Below are 15,256 nucleotides of genomic sequence, written 5' to 3'. Positions count from 1 at the left end.
CAACATCAATACGCACGCTCCAAATATATAATGTAAGAATATGTACTTTCGTGCTATAAGATAAATATAAGGAGTATCCAAGTTTTTTGTAATTTTTCTTTTATTCATTTTAAGTTCCAAACTTGTATACAAACCAGAAAAGCTATATTTCCATTGAAAAATGCCGCCGGTAACTTGAATACCTTATGCAAGCCAAAAACTATCGAGATATTGAAATCGAAAAACAGGCGTGAAATGTCTTATTCACCCTACGGCACTCCTTGCTTTATCCTCCCCTATTTTGAGCTGTGGTCTCGAAATACGGCTGATGAGTGCTAACCACACAGGTAGTTCGCGAACCACATCTTCAGTCCCGGCGGAATATGATCTAGTAGTGTGGAGTGACTAATTGCATCGAATGCCTTCGATAGTTCCAAAGCGCTTCTAAGATAGTCCACCCGCAGGGGCGTTTTTTTTTTTTAAGCCCGTGATTTCTGTTTATGGCGGTGACTGCTGGGGAGGTGCTCCGCACTTTTTGGAAACCATGCTGATGTGTGGCTGCCATTAGATGTTTGCCAAAGAACAGCAGTAACAGAGCCTTGAGTGTCTTCACAATCGTGGAAGTAGAGTTATCGTTGCGCATTAAAATCACTAACTACCAAACGGTTTTCTCCTGTGATAAGTGCAGCAATCTCAGCAATCAATTAGAGCCACTCCGCGTCTCTCGTCTTTACAGACCACGAGTAGAATACCCGGCCTGAAGTAAGCCTCGAAAAGGGGTAACGGATGCAGCCAGCTTTTGAAAACCTCGTCCATAATAGTTGCTTTGAATTCGCACCTGTTGGACTTCCACTGAAACGCAATCGCCTGCTAAAAACCACAAGTACAACTAAAAACTATGTTTTTAACGGTCCACATAACCGAATAGCTGGGATCGTCAACTCTCTGCACAACGAGGTGGACTTTTACAGCGGATCACTCAATACCTGCGTACCAGATATTAAATCACGTCTATTACCATACCCCTAGGTCAAACAACATTTCGAAAATTTTTTTTGAATCAATTAATTGTTAAAAATACCCTATTAATTTGTTTAAACCTTTCCCTCAAAATTCATTTTTTCTCTTGTCATTAATTGTTACCAAGTTGTATATTGCCGATTGGCGTTTGTGTATTAAATAATTAAATAATAACCTCTTATCGATTATTTAAATAAAAAATATCTGGCAATACGGATCAATGCTGACACAGACTGGCAACGTTTTCTGGTTGACAAGTTGAAGAAAAAGGAATCAAAATAGAAACAAAAAATTATCCCGCTTTGAAGATAGGTTATTTATGGAAGATAGCACGAAACGTTTGTTTATCATGTTACTTGTTTGGAAAAATCCCTAAGATGAGTCAATTAAAAGCCAATAAAAGTGGGACTTTTAAAAAACAATTATCTCTGAGTTCCTTCCTTGAGGGGAAATCATCATGCAATGATTCATTGAAAATCAATGATGGAGAGAAGGCATCCATATATAAAGTTTCAAATGTCGGAAAAGACCACACGACTGATAGAATCCAAAGAAGTGGCAAAAGCATTGCTTACGCTCCTGTACAGAAGCAACAATCGAGAAAAATGATGAATCCCATATTTTTGGACTCGTCAACTGATGATGAGACAGATGAAGAGAAACAACCGACGTATCACAAAAGCAATTCCAATAGAACAACAAACGCAATTATCCAACGTTACACATTTGATGACTGCAGCCAATCGCCTCTAGCTCCTTTGAAATCAAAAATTACAGTATGCCCAAGCTTCAATGTAACCGGCACTAGTTCAAAGGACATGTGTAAACGTTCAACAAATATGGATGTGCAAAATGATAGAAATGAATATAAGCATGTAAAAAATTTTAAGACAGATGCTTCGAAGAAGTTTATTAATGAACATATTGACGAAGAATTTGACGATTGTATTCCAAAATTTGATGAAATCAAATCTTTGTCGAAAGTAAAATCAAAAAAGTTGAGTCAGAAGATTCCTACAAAAAAAGGCGACGATGAAAAAACAAATAACAGAAACTCCTGCGGAAGAGACTTTAAGACATCACCTCTAAAATATGATCAAGAAATAAATGGTAGCTTTAGACAAGCTAGGGAAAATGAAAATTCTGGGAAAAAACTAAACGTTGTAATTGATGCCCAGCTGCCTAACTACTTAAACAAGGTCGAACAGGATTCGGCATTCAAAAGAAATACAAAGGATGTAAGTTGAAACAAGCGATGCTGATCAATTACATGTGTGTATGTTAAAATTGTTTTCTATATCTTATTATAGGCCACGGATTGGGAGCTTAACTCAAACAGAGCGTTCTTCAAATCAACCTACTTCGATATGTTAGAAAAATATGCCCAGATTATTGACCAGATCCCTGCTACCTATTTCACTGAGATTGATGGTTTCGATATTAATATTTTTCTGCGCTTAAAAACTATTCGGAATAAGATAAAAGCACGCACGAAACTTGTTGATACGGAGTTGGAAAAGCGAGAAATAAAGACTCGAATTCAGCAAGAAGCTGCATGTGATTTGGACTACGATGCATTGGAGGAGGAAGAAATGCAAATGCGTGAAGAATGTAAATGGTCAGCTGAAGCTAAGTCGACTACAAGTACGCCAGCAAGTATTTTTAGTAATACGCAAAGAACACCAGTTTCCTCGAGCGAACGGGAACAGAGTATAGCTCAGACACCTGACTTGTACGAGATTTTCGGCAATAATGAGGCTGCGGATGATACAGCTGACGAAGAAGAGCAACAAGCCTACTTAACACAGGCTATCATTTTAGATAATGAATACCTGAGTGCTGGTCAAACGGAAAAATCGAGATCAAACTCTGCTAAACCCACGGAAGAAGATGAAGATGATTTGGAGGCTTTACTAGCAGATATACATGATCAAGCTGACTTACTTCGTGGTCGTAAATCAGAATATAATAATTACTCGTACAAAGATTTTGAAGACCAAAGTACATCTAAGCAACAGTCAAACTCTAAAAATGCAGTTTCTGTTGCAGCGACGGTGACACCAGATGATCTGCACCAATGGTCAACTCAAACGGATGACGACGGCTGGCAAGTTTACGACCCAGACAAATTTGAAATAGCTGCTTCGCAGGCTATATTGTTGGATTCACCAGTCTCCAAATCATCTGTTCCAAATACAAATGCTATCGTACCGACAATTAATATTACGCTTAGCGAGGACGAAGATGACAACAAACCTTCGACGAGTGCCGGTAGTATACAAACACGAAAGTCAGTTATATCATTAAGTCCATCACCTGCAAAAGTTGCACAAAAGGTCCCTGGGAATTTCCATGCGGATACACATAATGATGGTATAACTGGCGAATTCGATGGTTTTAATTACCCACACTCGCAAAGAGTCAAAGATGCATTGAGTAGTAATTTCGGTTTGAAAAGTTTTCGACCAAATCAATTGCAGGTGATCAACGCTGCCTTGCTAGGACATGATTGTTTTGTGCTGATGCCCACCGGTGGCGGAAAGTCTCTTTGTTATCAGCTACCAGCGTTGCTTACTGAAGGTGTGACACTTGTCATTAGTCCCTTAAAATCCCTAATTCTAGATCAGGTTAATAAATTGGAATCTCTGGATGTGAGTGATTGTGAACTATTATAAAATTGATAATCAATTCAAACTTAATGATTTTAATTAGATATACGCGAAAAGTTTGTCTGGCACACAGACTCTGCAGGAGGTGCGTGCCATATTTTGTGATTTAAAAACCAGCCCGCCACGCATAAAAATACTTTACGTGACGCCCGAGAAAATTTCCAGCTCACCTCAATTCCAGGACATGCTTGATGAGTTGTACGCTAAAAATTACATCAGCAGATTTATAATTGACGAGGCGCATTGTGTTTCGCAGTGGGGCCATGATTTTCGACCAGATTACAAGAGACTTGGCATATTACGCAAACGCTTCGCTAAAGTGCCTACCATGGCGTTAACCGCCACAGCTACGCCACGTGTGCGAATAGATATACTTCGCCAATTACAGTTAACACACACTAAATGGTTTTTATCTAGTTTTAATCGTTCTAATCTAAAATATTCGGTACTGCCCAAGCGCGGCGCTAGCACTTTGGATGATATTAAAGCATTTATACACTCACATCCATCTAATTGGTGTGGCATAATTTATTGTCTGTCACGAAAGGAATGTGAGGAGGTGGCTAACAAATTGAACTCTGTTGCTATAAAATCACTCGCCTATCATGCTGGTTTGACGGATCCGATGCGTGAGACACGTCAAAAGGATTGGCTGACCGGTAAAGTTCGAGTGATATGCGCAACAATCGCCTTTGGTATGGGTATTGATAAACCAGACGTGCGTTTTGTGCTGCATTTCTCGCTGCCGAAATCTATTGAAGGATATTACCAGGAGGCGGGACGTGCAGGACGTGATGGTGATGTAGCGCACTGTATTCTCTATTACAATTACTCGGATATGATGAGAATGAAAAAGCTGTTGGACTGTAATTAGATATAGAACGCAAATTGAATTAAAATATGACTCCACATATATTTTAATATTTTTAGTGGATAACACGGTGGGCATGGAAGTAAAGAAGATACATTTAGATAATTTGAATCGCATTGTAGGATACTGTGAAAACGTTACAGACTGTCGGCGTTCTCAACAGCTTGACTACTTTGGAGAGCATTTCACCAGTGAACAATGTCTTGAGCGACGCGATACAGCCTGTGATAACTGCCTTAAAAAACGAAGCTTTCAGGTAAAATTTCGAAGTTATGAAACCATAAACATTGTTATATGAACAAAATGAGCGAACAGCAGTTCTTTTCCGAGTGTAATTTGTTTCAACTTTACTGTCTGAAATTTGATTTATTACTTTTACTAACTTTAAGGGGAGGTAAGGGATAAACGCTAAAAAAAACACTTTTTTCATGAATTTATTGTAGCGAAACGGTTCAAGTCAGTTTATTAAAAGTTGTTGCATATTTTAAAGTAACATTTCAAGAATATTTGATAAAATTTTCATGTAAAAATATTGCAAAATGAGCGAATGAGAGCACATTTACGTAGACGTCTTTTCAAAAATACATTTTGCAGTAGTCAGCATATCTCAGCGTAGAATCATCTGAAATCAAAAAAATCGAATAATTTAGTTAAAGTATGAGTTAAACTTCCCCCCAACGTTTATTTTGACGATTTATTTTCATTTTCAGCCATTTGGTAGTCGTTTGAAGTAAAAAGTGATTTTTGACGAAAAAATGCCGCCATTTTGTAGGTGTAAAACCACCTTAATATAAAAAAAAATGGCGAAAAAAACGTTGGCGGGAGGTTTTTTATATGTAAAATATGTTTGCAAAATTTCAAAAGGATCGATTGAGTAGTTTTCAAATGCCAATGACTACGCACTTTAAAAAAAAAGGTTCGAGAAAACCGCGTTTAAAGTTTTAAGTTATCTCGGCAGATGTTTGAGGCGGCTCGGCTTTATGCTCTATAACTTAAAAAGTTTTGCTCGGATTGACTTAAAATTTTAACACGGTATTTTTGAAATGTTTTACTACAATAACATGCAAAAAAAAAAAAAAATCGATTTTTATCCCTTACCCCCCCTTAACACATGTAAATAACTTGAATCCTTTTTTACAAACATACATAGTTGGTGGCTAACTTTTCGCCACAGCTTATTTTACCTATACGTAACAATGATCCATTATTTGTTTCCAATCGTTTCTGCAGAAAATAGATGTTTTGGAACAGTGTCGTAAAGTGGCGCGTGCTGTTAAAGAAATTTGCGGTGGCCGTTCACGCTTCACACTGCTATACATTGGTATGCTTTCATCGGTGTGGTTTTGAATTCCGCAATCGTAATATCCGAATAATTTTTATTTTCATTCTCTTGATTAGCTGATGTGCTTAAAGGTTCCCTAATTAAACGCATCGTTGAATTCCGTCATGACAAAACGGCGCATCATGGCATTTTTAAAGACTGGGACAAGTCGGACATTCAGCGTTTATTGCGAAAAATGGTTTTGGAAGGATTCCTACGTGAAGACTTGATATTCTCCAATGATATTCCTCAAGCATACATTTATTTGGGTCCAAAAGTACAGTCGTTAATGCAAGAAAGTATCTCGTTGACATTTGCGGTTTCGCGTAAGGGTAGTGCAAAAGGAGCTTTACCTGGATTTAACAGTGGTGGTGCCTCAAACCAGAGTACAGCTGCTGCAACTGGCGCAACAAAACTACGTTCAATATATGAACGTTGTTATGCAGACCTTTTAGATATTTGTCGAACAATAGCTGCAGCGCGCAGCGTCACCATGGCTAGTATAATGAATATGCAAGCATTAAAGGCAATGTCGGAAGCACTGCCAGAGTCCGAGAGCGATATGCTGAGCATACCCCATGTGACTAAAGCGAATTTTGACAAATATGGTAATAAAATGTTGGAAATTACTCGAAATTATGCTGCTGAAAAGCTCTGCTTACTGATGGACCTTGAAGATGCGCACCAACAACAACAAATATCTATCAGTACAGTTAAAGGAACAGAGCGTGCGCAACCTACAAATTCGTTAATTTCTTACGATTCGGAAGAGGATGACGGGAGCAGTTGGGCAGCGGCGGCAGCTTCTCAAGGTACTTCACAAAGCGGCGGTGGTCGTAAACGTAAACGCACCTTTCGCGGTGGTGGTTCAAAGCGTGCGAAAAAGGCAACAGGTTGGGCATCGAGCGGTAAAAGCCCAGTTAAACGCGCATCGTCAAAAGCGAGAGGAGGCAGCACTAGTTCACCAAGGGTGCCACGGCGCAAAGCTGTAGCTAACTCCAGTAGCAGAGGCAGAGGAGGTGGCAGCAAAGACAAAAACAATGCCTGGTTGTGCAAAAAATCCAGTTCGAGTGGTGCCTTCGAGTTAATGCCAATGCCAAAATCAAATTAGATAAGTTGATACTGCCTACGTACAAAACTTCTATGCGATAGAATATATACACAAACATGGTATTTTTTAGTTTCAATAAAAAAGTATTTTTTAATAAAAAAAAAATCTTGATTTTTCCCGTGTTACATTTTTAGTTAATAAGTGCTTTGTTTGTCTTAATTAGCCTTTACTGTGAATCACTCGAGCTAGAGCTAGAACTGTCCGTTGACATGACTTCAACATCATCCTGAGATGCCTCTTTATGTGCGCGTGTTTCCAGGGGCACGGAATTGCCAGTCGATCCCATGGACATATGCAGTTCGCCGAGATTATTCCAATTGAATTGATTTTGGAACGCATTTGGTACTTCAGCCATGCTACGCTGTGCATCGGGTACATTATTTTGATGTGACACCCCGCCACCATTAATGTTTAAATCAGATTTTCCCAGAAAACCATTACGCATTTCTATATCGGTGGGATATGGGCGACGCACATCGCCGATGCACCAAGTTAGTGGTGCACTTACTGCGTTTGCGGCACTAATGCGATGAGCATATTTAATCAGTTCTTCTGAGGATACAGGACGCTTTTTTGCCTGATGAATACTAGACAACTTTTGACGTGCTTGAAAAATTGCAGTGGAAAGTAAAAGTTCGGCCTCTTTTAGTGACTTTTGCAGCTTTTGTATTTCTCTATCCTGCGGGGTATTGCTATAATTACAACTTGTTCGCTGACTAAGCTAAAACTACTCACATGAACTTCGACTTTTGCACGTAATTCATCCATTTTTTGTTCGATTCTAGCCTGCTCATCGGCTAGCTCCAACATTTTTCGAAATTCCTCATCTTTGGACACTAATAAGTCCACAAGCGCGGTATGTTCAGCTGTAGAAATTTTTTGATGTTTAGGTGCGACGGTGTTCTCAATAAGTTCTCTGGTAGTATGAAGTAAAATTAAAAACTCAATACCAAACTTTCAAATATTATGAAACTTACTTTGCCACCAACTCGATGTCATCTAACAACAGCAGTAAACGCTCCTTCGTGCTCAAATGGAAGGACATGGTCTCCAAACAGATTTACTTTGTTAATTAATTTAAGTTTTTGTAAAGTACAAGAGTAGCTAGTGGCCAAAGGATCGGCGAATTACAGATATGTAATCTTGAAATTGGTTTGCTGTATAAAAATTGTAAAAATTTTCAAGCATAAACTAAATTGCACACAAGAAGCACGGAAACTAAGTAACAAAGCATTGAATGAAAATGCATACAAAGAAAAGAAGATAAAAGCAAAACAAAAAATTGGCGATAAAAGTAGAAGAAAGTAAGGAAAGTTAACGCCATGTTTACAAACCCATAAATGATTATTACGAAATTTTTATCGCCGCGCAACTTTATAGAAAAAATTAGTGAAGTAAGTTGCATATGCAGTGCAGTGTTATTTTGTTTAAGTTTAAATTTTCTAGTTTTACCAACTACTCACGATGTAGAATATAAAAAAAACCCGTATCACTACCTTATTTTTGCCGGATTTGCCAGAATTGGCTATTTTTAGCGACGTAAGTATAGAAAACAAGCTAACCTTCGTGTAAAAAGCTACTTGCTTATGAATCATTGAATCATTCAGTGGAATTTTTGAGTTTTTAACTAAACGTAATAGTAAAAATAAATTCCCCAGTCTTTTTAATGAATGACAATAAAGCTTCCAAATGCAGTTTTTTTCGTGATTTCGCTTACTCTCTCTTCTCTGTTCGTTTGTTTTGTTTATATACTGACGTCATGTCCTCAGTTTAAAGATTCACCACAGTTAAATCAGCAATGAAAAACTGTTCGTAAAAAAGTTGCCTCTCTTTCATATTATTAATTATAATACCATTTATATACGTCCAATACGAATTAACCAATCTTAGCCAACTCCAAATAAACGTACACATGCTTGAGAGATCATTTAATGAACTGATTTTGTAAACGAGTAGATTAATTTTCCAAATCTGAATAGGTTTTATAGTCAGCTGGCATCATCACGCCACCTTTCGCCTTTCTTCATTGTTGGAGTAATCACTTTCTTCTGCTTGTGAAGGTGAATAAATTAATTGTGGGTGAATGTTGTGTTTGTAATTAAGAAAATATTTCATAAATTGTATAAATAACTTGACATTTAATAAATCTCTGCCTATTTGATTCTTCTGTGGTATGAGGACAAAATGACGGAGCTATATTGTCTTTCCAACTTTATTGATTTTTCTCAAGCGCTCCATGAACCGCTGAAGCACAGCAATCGAATAAAGGTGAGGACAATTAGATTGATCATAAGAAAACAAACATGGTTCTTTTGCTTATGAATTTTAGTACACCTGCTTCGATATTTCTACAAACTATGTAATTTTCGGAGCTTCTTCGGGCTCGTTGTATCTCTTCAATCGTTGTTCCGGCAAGTTTTTGCATCTTGTACCCAATAAACATGGGCCGGTGACACACTTGGAAATATCCGCAAATGAAAAATATGTCGCATTTTCTACGATACGATCCATGATATGTGTGTATGCAGTAAATCTTTCTGCACACACATCTCCTCAAGTCATCTATACGAACCTAAGCAGTGACCAGTTGTTGCAAGTGACATGCATACATTGGACGCAGGATGAAAAACAGTTTTACTATGGTGATACACGTGGTCAAGTGAACTTGGTGTTGCTTTCATCATTTATTGTAAGTTGTTTGTTATGAGGGTTGTATAATAATTTTGTATTACTTTTCGAATACCATAATTAGGGGAAAAGCCTACTTAATATGGGTGTACATCCTATTTTGTTCCTTGAATCGCCAATTGTTCAAATTGATGACTTTGAGTCACTTTTGCTTGTATCCAACTGCAGTAAATGCATTTTGTGTAACACTGACTACGAGGAGTACAAACAGGTATTTTATGTGGCTTTTTATAAGGTGACATTAACAAAAGCTATTACAAATCTTTTCTTAGATTGGCAATCGTCCGAGAGATGGAGCTTTTGGTGCTTGCTTTGCCATTTCCACTAACGAAGCCATCCAGCCTTCGCGCATTTACTGCGCTCGCCCAGGCTCACGAATTTGGGAGGTCGACTTCGAAGGCGAAGTGTTACAGACACATCAATTCAAGACTGCACTAGCAATTCCACCAGTAAAAATACATAAATTTCATGGCGTCGAAGAAGAGACAATTGCTAAATATGAGGAAAATGATGAAATGCTCGATTATCAGCCTCAAAATTTGCAATTCGCTAAAGTTCAAATGCTGAACAAGGACTTTCTGCTGGCATTTACCGAGTTTGGCTTGTATATATTTGATATACGCAGTTCCACCGTCGTTTTGTGGTGCAATCAGTTCGAGCGAATAGTGGATTGTCGTGTAGTTGGAAAGGAAATTGTGGTCTTTACTCAAACTGGTTCGTTGTATAGTGTGCAATTGAATCCACTGAAAGTAAGTAACCCATATTCATATTAGATATGTGTTTCCAATGGTATACGATATGTATTTTTGTGTTATTGTAGGCACATGCATGCACACTGGTGAGGCAGGAAAAGCTGTTAGAATGTGCGTGTCTGATGCGCAAAAATGTTAAATATTTTGCTGATAAGGCACGCGAAGACTATGACTTGAATATACTTAATCAAATCAAGAAATTTTTGATTAAACGTCAGGAATTTGAATTGTTGAATGATCTCTCAGTAATTTTTGATGCAATTATGCAATGTGAAGGTGAGTTACAAAGTACAAATGAAGGTATGGTTGGTGTTTGTAATGATATACATATATGATTAATGTGAAATACAAACCTGAATGCTTTCCGATTTGGTTTCAAATGTATAGGAAATGTGACTGTAGTGACATTTCTTGACCGAATATAAATCCGGGTCGTTTCGGTAAGGTATTTTTCAGACCTGCGTGTAGAAAATAAAATTAAATTGTTTTCTAAAATGTGTGGACTTTTCAATCTAAGTCGAACAAATAAATAGTACCCCTAGAGTAGACGTGCTCTTTCGAATGATCGCGTGGGGTGCAATTTGCCGCATATATTTAGAACGATGTTTTTTGCATTAAAGTCTTATTTAAACTTTAAATTATATTACAAGAACAGTAACATTTATACAACTTTTACAGTTTAGACAAAAATAATATTCTGGGAAAAACTTAGGTAAACGATATTAATTTCCAGTATTCGTACATTTTTCATTTAGCAAACGCTTGATTGAAAAAGCTTGCAAGTGTAATATTTGGTTAAGGCAGACAATTTTCTTTATCTACTTATAAGAGAAGATATCAGTTTTGTACAATTAAATTATTATAATTATATTCTAATTTCAATGTAAAGTAGTGGATCTCCTCTACTTTTCTTATATATAATAATAATAATAATTATATTCTACTCGTGACAATAATATACAGCAACTTTGTAATAAGCTTATTTCTTTCCGCAGCCGTGGGTGACAACAACAGCTCGGGCAGTAGTTCAGGTACAACAGAGCGCAGTGGAAGTGTTGGCGCCATTGGTTGTCAGTTTGTGCCCAATAATAATCATACGCAACCATCCAAAGAGGTGTACGTTCTGGAAAATGCCTTTTGCGAAAATATCAAATCCACTAAAGGCAGCGAAAAACATTTTAAGGATGCGCTCTTAACTGTTACCGGCAAATTTGGTAAAAATATTATTAAATACAAGTTTAACATATTCGCTGAGGAGCAAAAGAAATTAGTACGAGAACTTATACCATCTAATGAACGTTCCATACCATTTAATGATATTAAAGCGATGTATGAGAAGGATGAGGAGATCGTGTGCCGTACAAAAAAGACCCACATCGTAGAAGCTAAGCACAATGCTCATTCTACCGTACAGCATATAAGTGCAGAAGAGAAGACTATATATAATTTATATTTAATTTGCAAAAGTGCAAAGATAAGTAATATTAATTTTGTAGAACGTTATCGTACACTATTCGATGAATACTCGGCACGTGAACTGATTGATCTGCTAGGTAAATTGGAAAAGGTAATGCAAGAGCATGGTGACAGTGTTGAACAATCACGCAAAAACTGCTACGAGATGTACTTTAATTACCTGAACACAGAGCTTATTTGGGAAATGGACGATTATACGCGTGACTTTATAGCGGAGGGTTTTGTTCTACTCAACACCTCAGTGGATATTGTACGGTGTGATAATTGTGCCTTCCCACTGCGATTTGACAATACTTGTGCCTTTCACGAATTGGGTGCAGTGTTGTTACGTTATTATTGGTCGCGTAATGAGCAGGTTAAATGTTTTGATGTTTTAATGCAGGTGCCAGCATTATTGGATGTATTAGCAAAATTTTATATGGCTGAGAATAATGTTGAAAAAGTCGTGCCGATCATCCTAAGCTATCGGCAACCAGAGTTGTTAATAGAGATTGGCAAGAGTCTAAGCTTAGCGGCATGGGCGCGTTGTTTCGAACAATTTGTGGACTTGCAACAGGGGCGTTTATGTTGTGTAAATTGTGAATGTGTGACAACAGTGGACAATGTCAATCAGCATTTTTTCTATACATGGAACTGTTTTCTAAGTATAGCATTAGAATATATGCAGGCGCAGGAAATTTTCGCAATGATTTTCAAGTGGTCTAACTTCATAGCAAACGATGCTATCGATCGCGAATTTTACACGCGTTGCATGTTGAAAGGCTAAAGTCGCGAAATGCAAAAGCGAAAATAATTATTGGTAAATAGTACGTAGTTCTTTCTACCACGCACTATGTACATATATATGGGATGTATAAAAATTAGCAGCGAGTTTGGTAGGTGATTGACATTTTTGTAGTATGCGCTGCATTGTAAATGACTTAACTCGTTTTCAGAAATGGCCTATTGAGATTATACCAATTAATTAAAATTAAAATATGCATAGAATTGTTGCGGCCGCACATTTATAAAAATGTCCTATTTAAAAAAGTACTACGAAAGAATCTCATAAAACCAGTTATATAAATGAAGAAAAATATTTACATACATATATACAAGTAAGAGTATACACATGTTTGAATGAGTAAAGTGTGACGAATTTAAGTGTTATGTGACTTCAATATGGTTTTTGCGCTAGAACGAAAGTAAAAAAAAACGGCTATCGGCTTTTGCCGACTATATGTAATGCCGCAGCATTATTGGAGCTCGCTCGTAGAGTAACACAAAGTATTATATTAATCTAAAATCGTATATATAGAATTATCTAACCTATAAATTGTGTGTTCAAGTGCATATTCCAAAATTGTATTTACTGTACTCGTATAAATGTTATGATCAGCCACAATGATCAATTAAAAATATTTATATAAGCATTAATTATATACCTACAACATAACATCATATTAATTATCATGAATGTTCGAAAATGTACACATATTTACAGCAGCAGTTTATATTTTGATAAACTTCCTACAAATGTATGTAATTATTGCGCTTTTATACTCCTTCTTTCTTTTAATTTTTTAATCGAGGGGTGTTATTTAAGGTGTACGCTTGAAGTTGTATTATTATTATATGTACGCATATGTACACTCCGTATGCAAACTTGCACGAGTACTTCGCGTCGTAAAATGCTTTATTTAATTTTAAACATTTCCATATATATACTATATTAATATATATATATATATATATTTAATATTTGTAAAATTTATTTTTATTCAAATAATAAATCTAACTATGCATTTAAGTATCCAAGATTCGCAGTTTTTATCGTATAATTATTGTTGCTGTAGCAACTAAGTATCATATTAAACGGGCATGTGAAGAGGTGGTTGATGTTATGCGAACTCTTTCGCATGCCGGACATATCGCACCCTAAATACAAAAGGGGCACAACTCAAAATTTTCCACACTCGAGCTTGACTTGTTTACAGTAGCACAGAAAACAAACTATTTGACATATCACGCTGAAATTTGCCATGTAAGCTTATAACAGTCCTACCAAAAAACAAAAAATTTATTTTTGCCATATGTCATCCGCGGACCGTTTTATTGATAACGTCTCGTTCATATTTGAGCTTCTGCTCATTTTGAGTTGTGACCCTTTTGTATTTAGGGTGCGATATGTTGAGTAAGTCGGGGTTAATTCTGGCATTTTCTACGATACGATCAATGATATGTGTGTATGCAGTAAATTTTTCTGTACACACATCTCCTCAAGTCATCTATACGAACCTAAGCAGTAACCAGTTGTTACAAGTGACATGCATACATTGGACGCAGGATGAAAAACAGTTTTACTATGGTGATACACGTGGTCAAGTGAACTTGGTGTTGCTTTCATCATTTATTGTAAGTTGTTTGTTATGAGTGTTGAATGTATAATAATTTTGAAGGGATAAGAAAGAGTTTAAGCAGGACGTAATTATGCCAGCGTAACGCCGATTTCGCGAGGTAGCTGAAGCTCTTCGTCTGTTATGTGTGGTTATTGGTTTCCGATAATAGCATTTAAGGGACGAGAGCTCATGTACAAGGTTATTGACTCTCAATGAATATCGTTTAAGGGGGGACCCTCATTTAGACGGTCGAAAAATGCATCATTTTTGGGAATTTTTTTCTCAGGTAAAATAACTTCAAACGTTTTGTAATTCATAAAGTACTTTAATAAATGTCTTGACTGTCTACAAAAATTTTCGGAGAAGAAAAAAAACATTTTAAGTATGGAAATATACACCTCGTCCATGGCACCTCATTCTATCTGTGTACATTCTAGCGCTCTGAATTTTTTTCTGAAATAAAAAAACCAAATTTTTTTTAAAACTTTAGGATAATACCTTCGATGTGACATTTTGATTTAAAAAAAAAATGTCGAAATTGATATTTTTTACCCAGTTTTATGTTAAAAGTGATTTTTCATGCATAAAAATTGACTTTAAAATTACAAAAAAATATGAAAATCTTTTTTTTTTTAAAAAACACTTAATGTCACATTGAAAACAATTTAATTATCTTTAAAATGAGCTATTGTAAAGCCTGATTGGTTCAATACAGCGTTCTCAATTGTGTACACAAAATCGAAAAATGATGTTTCGAGAAAAACGCGTTTAAAGTTTTGGATACAGGCGATCAGGCCACCCGTCGCGTCCTGTTAAAAATTTTGTCACTCCTTCAAAAATACAGATATCGACTTGAAATTTTGAAAGTATATTCTTAAATAGTTGTAGAATAGATTAAAATTATTTCCAAAAAATCGATTTTTTTGACCCGATAAATGAGGGTCCCCCCTTAAAGTCATCGATTTTTAAAGACACTTACAAAAAAAGTGTG

At 36.5% G+C, this 15,256-nt stretch overlaps 3 protein-coding genes across 3 annotated transcripts; 2 read left to right on the top strand and 1 right to left on the bottom strand.

The window, feature by feature from the left end:
• Window positions 1-1,314: 1,314 nt before the first annotated feature.
• LOC129247562 (recQ-like DNA helicase Blm) lies at window positions 1,315-7,069 on the top strand. The gene is made up of 6 exons (XM_054886734.1): window positions 1,315-2,237; window positions 2,310-3,650; window positions 3,712-4,534; window positions 4,599-4,795; window positions 5,770-5,860; window positions 5,938-7,069. The coding sequence occupies exons 1-6, from the start codon at window positions 1,377-1,379 to the stop codon at window positions 6,969-6,971; spliced, it is 4,347 nt and encodes a 1,448-aa protein (XP_054742709.1). The 5' UTR covers window positions 1,315-1,376; the 3' UTR covers window positions 6,972-7,069.
• Window positions 7,070-7,137: 68 nt separating this feature from the next.
• Window positions 7,138-8,188, bottom strand: LOC129247573 (mediator of RNA polymerase II transcription subunit 4). The gene is made up of 3 exons (XM_054886744.1): window positions 7,949-8,188; window positions 7,707-7,887; window positions 7,138-7,650 (listed from the first exon to the last, which is right to left on the bottom strand). Exons 1-3 carry the CDS (start codon window positions 8,014-8,016, stop codon window positions 7,138-7,140), a joined length of 762 nt encoding a protein of 253 aa, XP_054742719.1. The 5' UTR covers window positions 8,017-8,188.
• Window positions 8,189-9,009: 821 nt separating this feature from the next.
• On the top strand, window positions 9,010-13,675 carry LOC129250382 (BLOC-2 complex member HPS5 homolog). Its single transcript, XM_054890015.1, has 6 exons — window positions 9,010-9,239; window positions 9,301-9,660; window positions 9,724-9,870; window positions 9,932-10,408; window positions 10,480-10,687; window positions 11,407-13,675. The coding sequence occupies exons 1-6, from the start codon at window positions 9,156-9,158 to the stop codon at window positions 12,651-12,653; spliced, it is 2,523 nt and encodes an 840-aa protein (XP_054745990.1). The 5' UTR covers window positions 9,010-9,155; the 3' UTR covers window positions 12,654-13,675.
• Window positions 13,676-15,256: the final 1,581 nt, after the last annotated feature.

Source organism: Anastrepha obliqua, chromosome 1 (genome assembly GCF_027943255.1).
Source record: "Anastrepha obliqua isolate idAnaObli1 chromosome 1, idAnaObli1_1.0, whole genome shotgun sequence".
Classification (NCBI taxonomy): domain Eukaryota; kingdom Metazoa; phylum Arthropoda; class Insecta; order Diptera; family Tephritidae; genus Anastrepha; species Anastrepha obliqua.
This window is presented reverse-complemented; position numbering and strand designations above follow the sequence as displayed.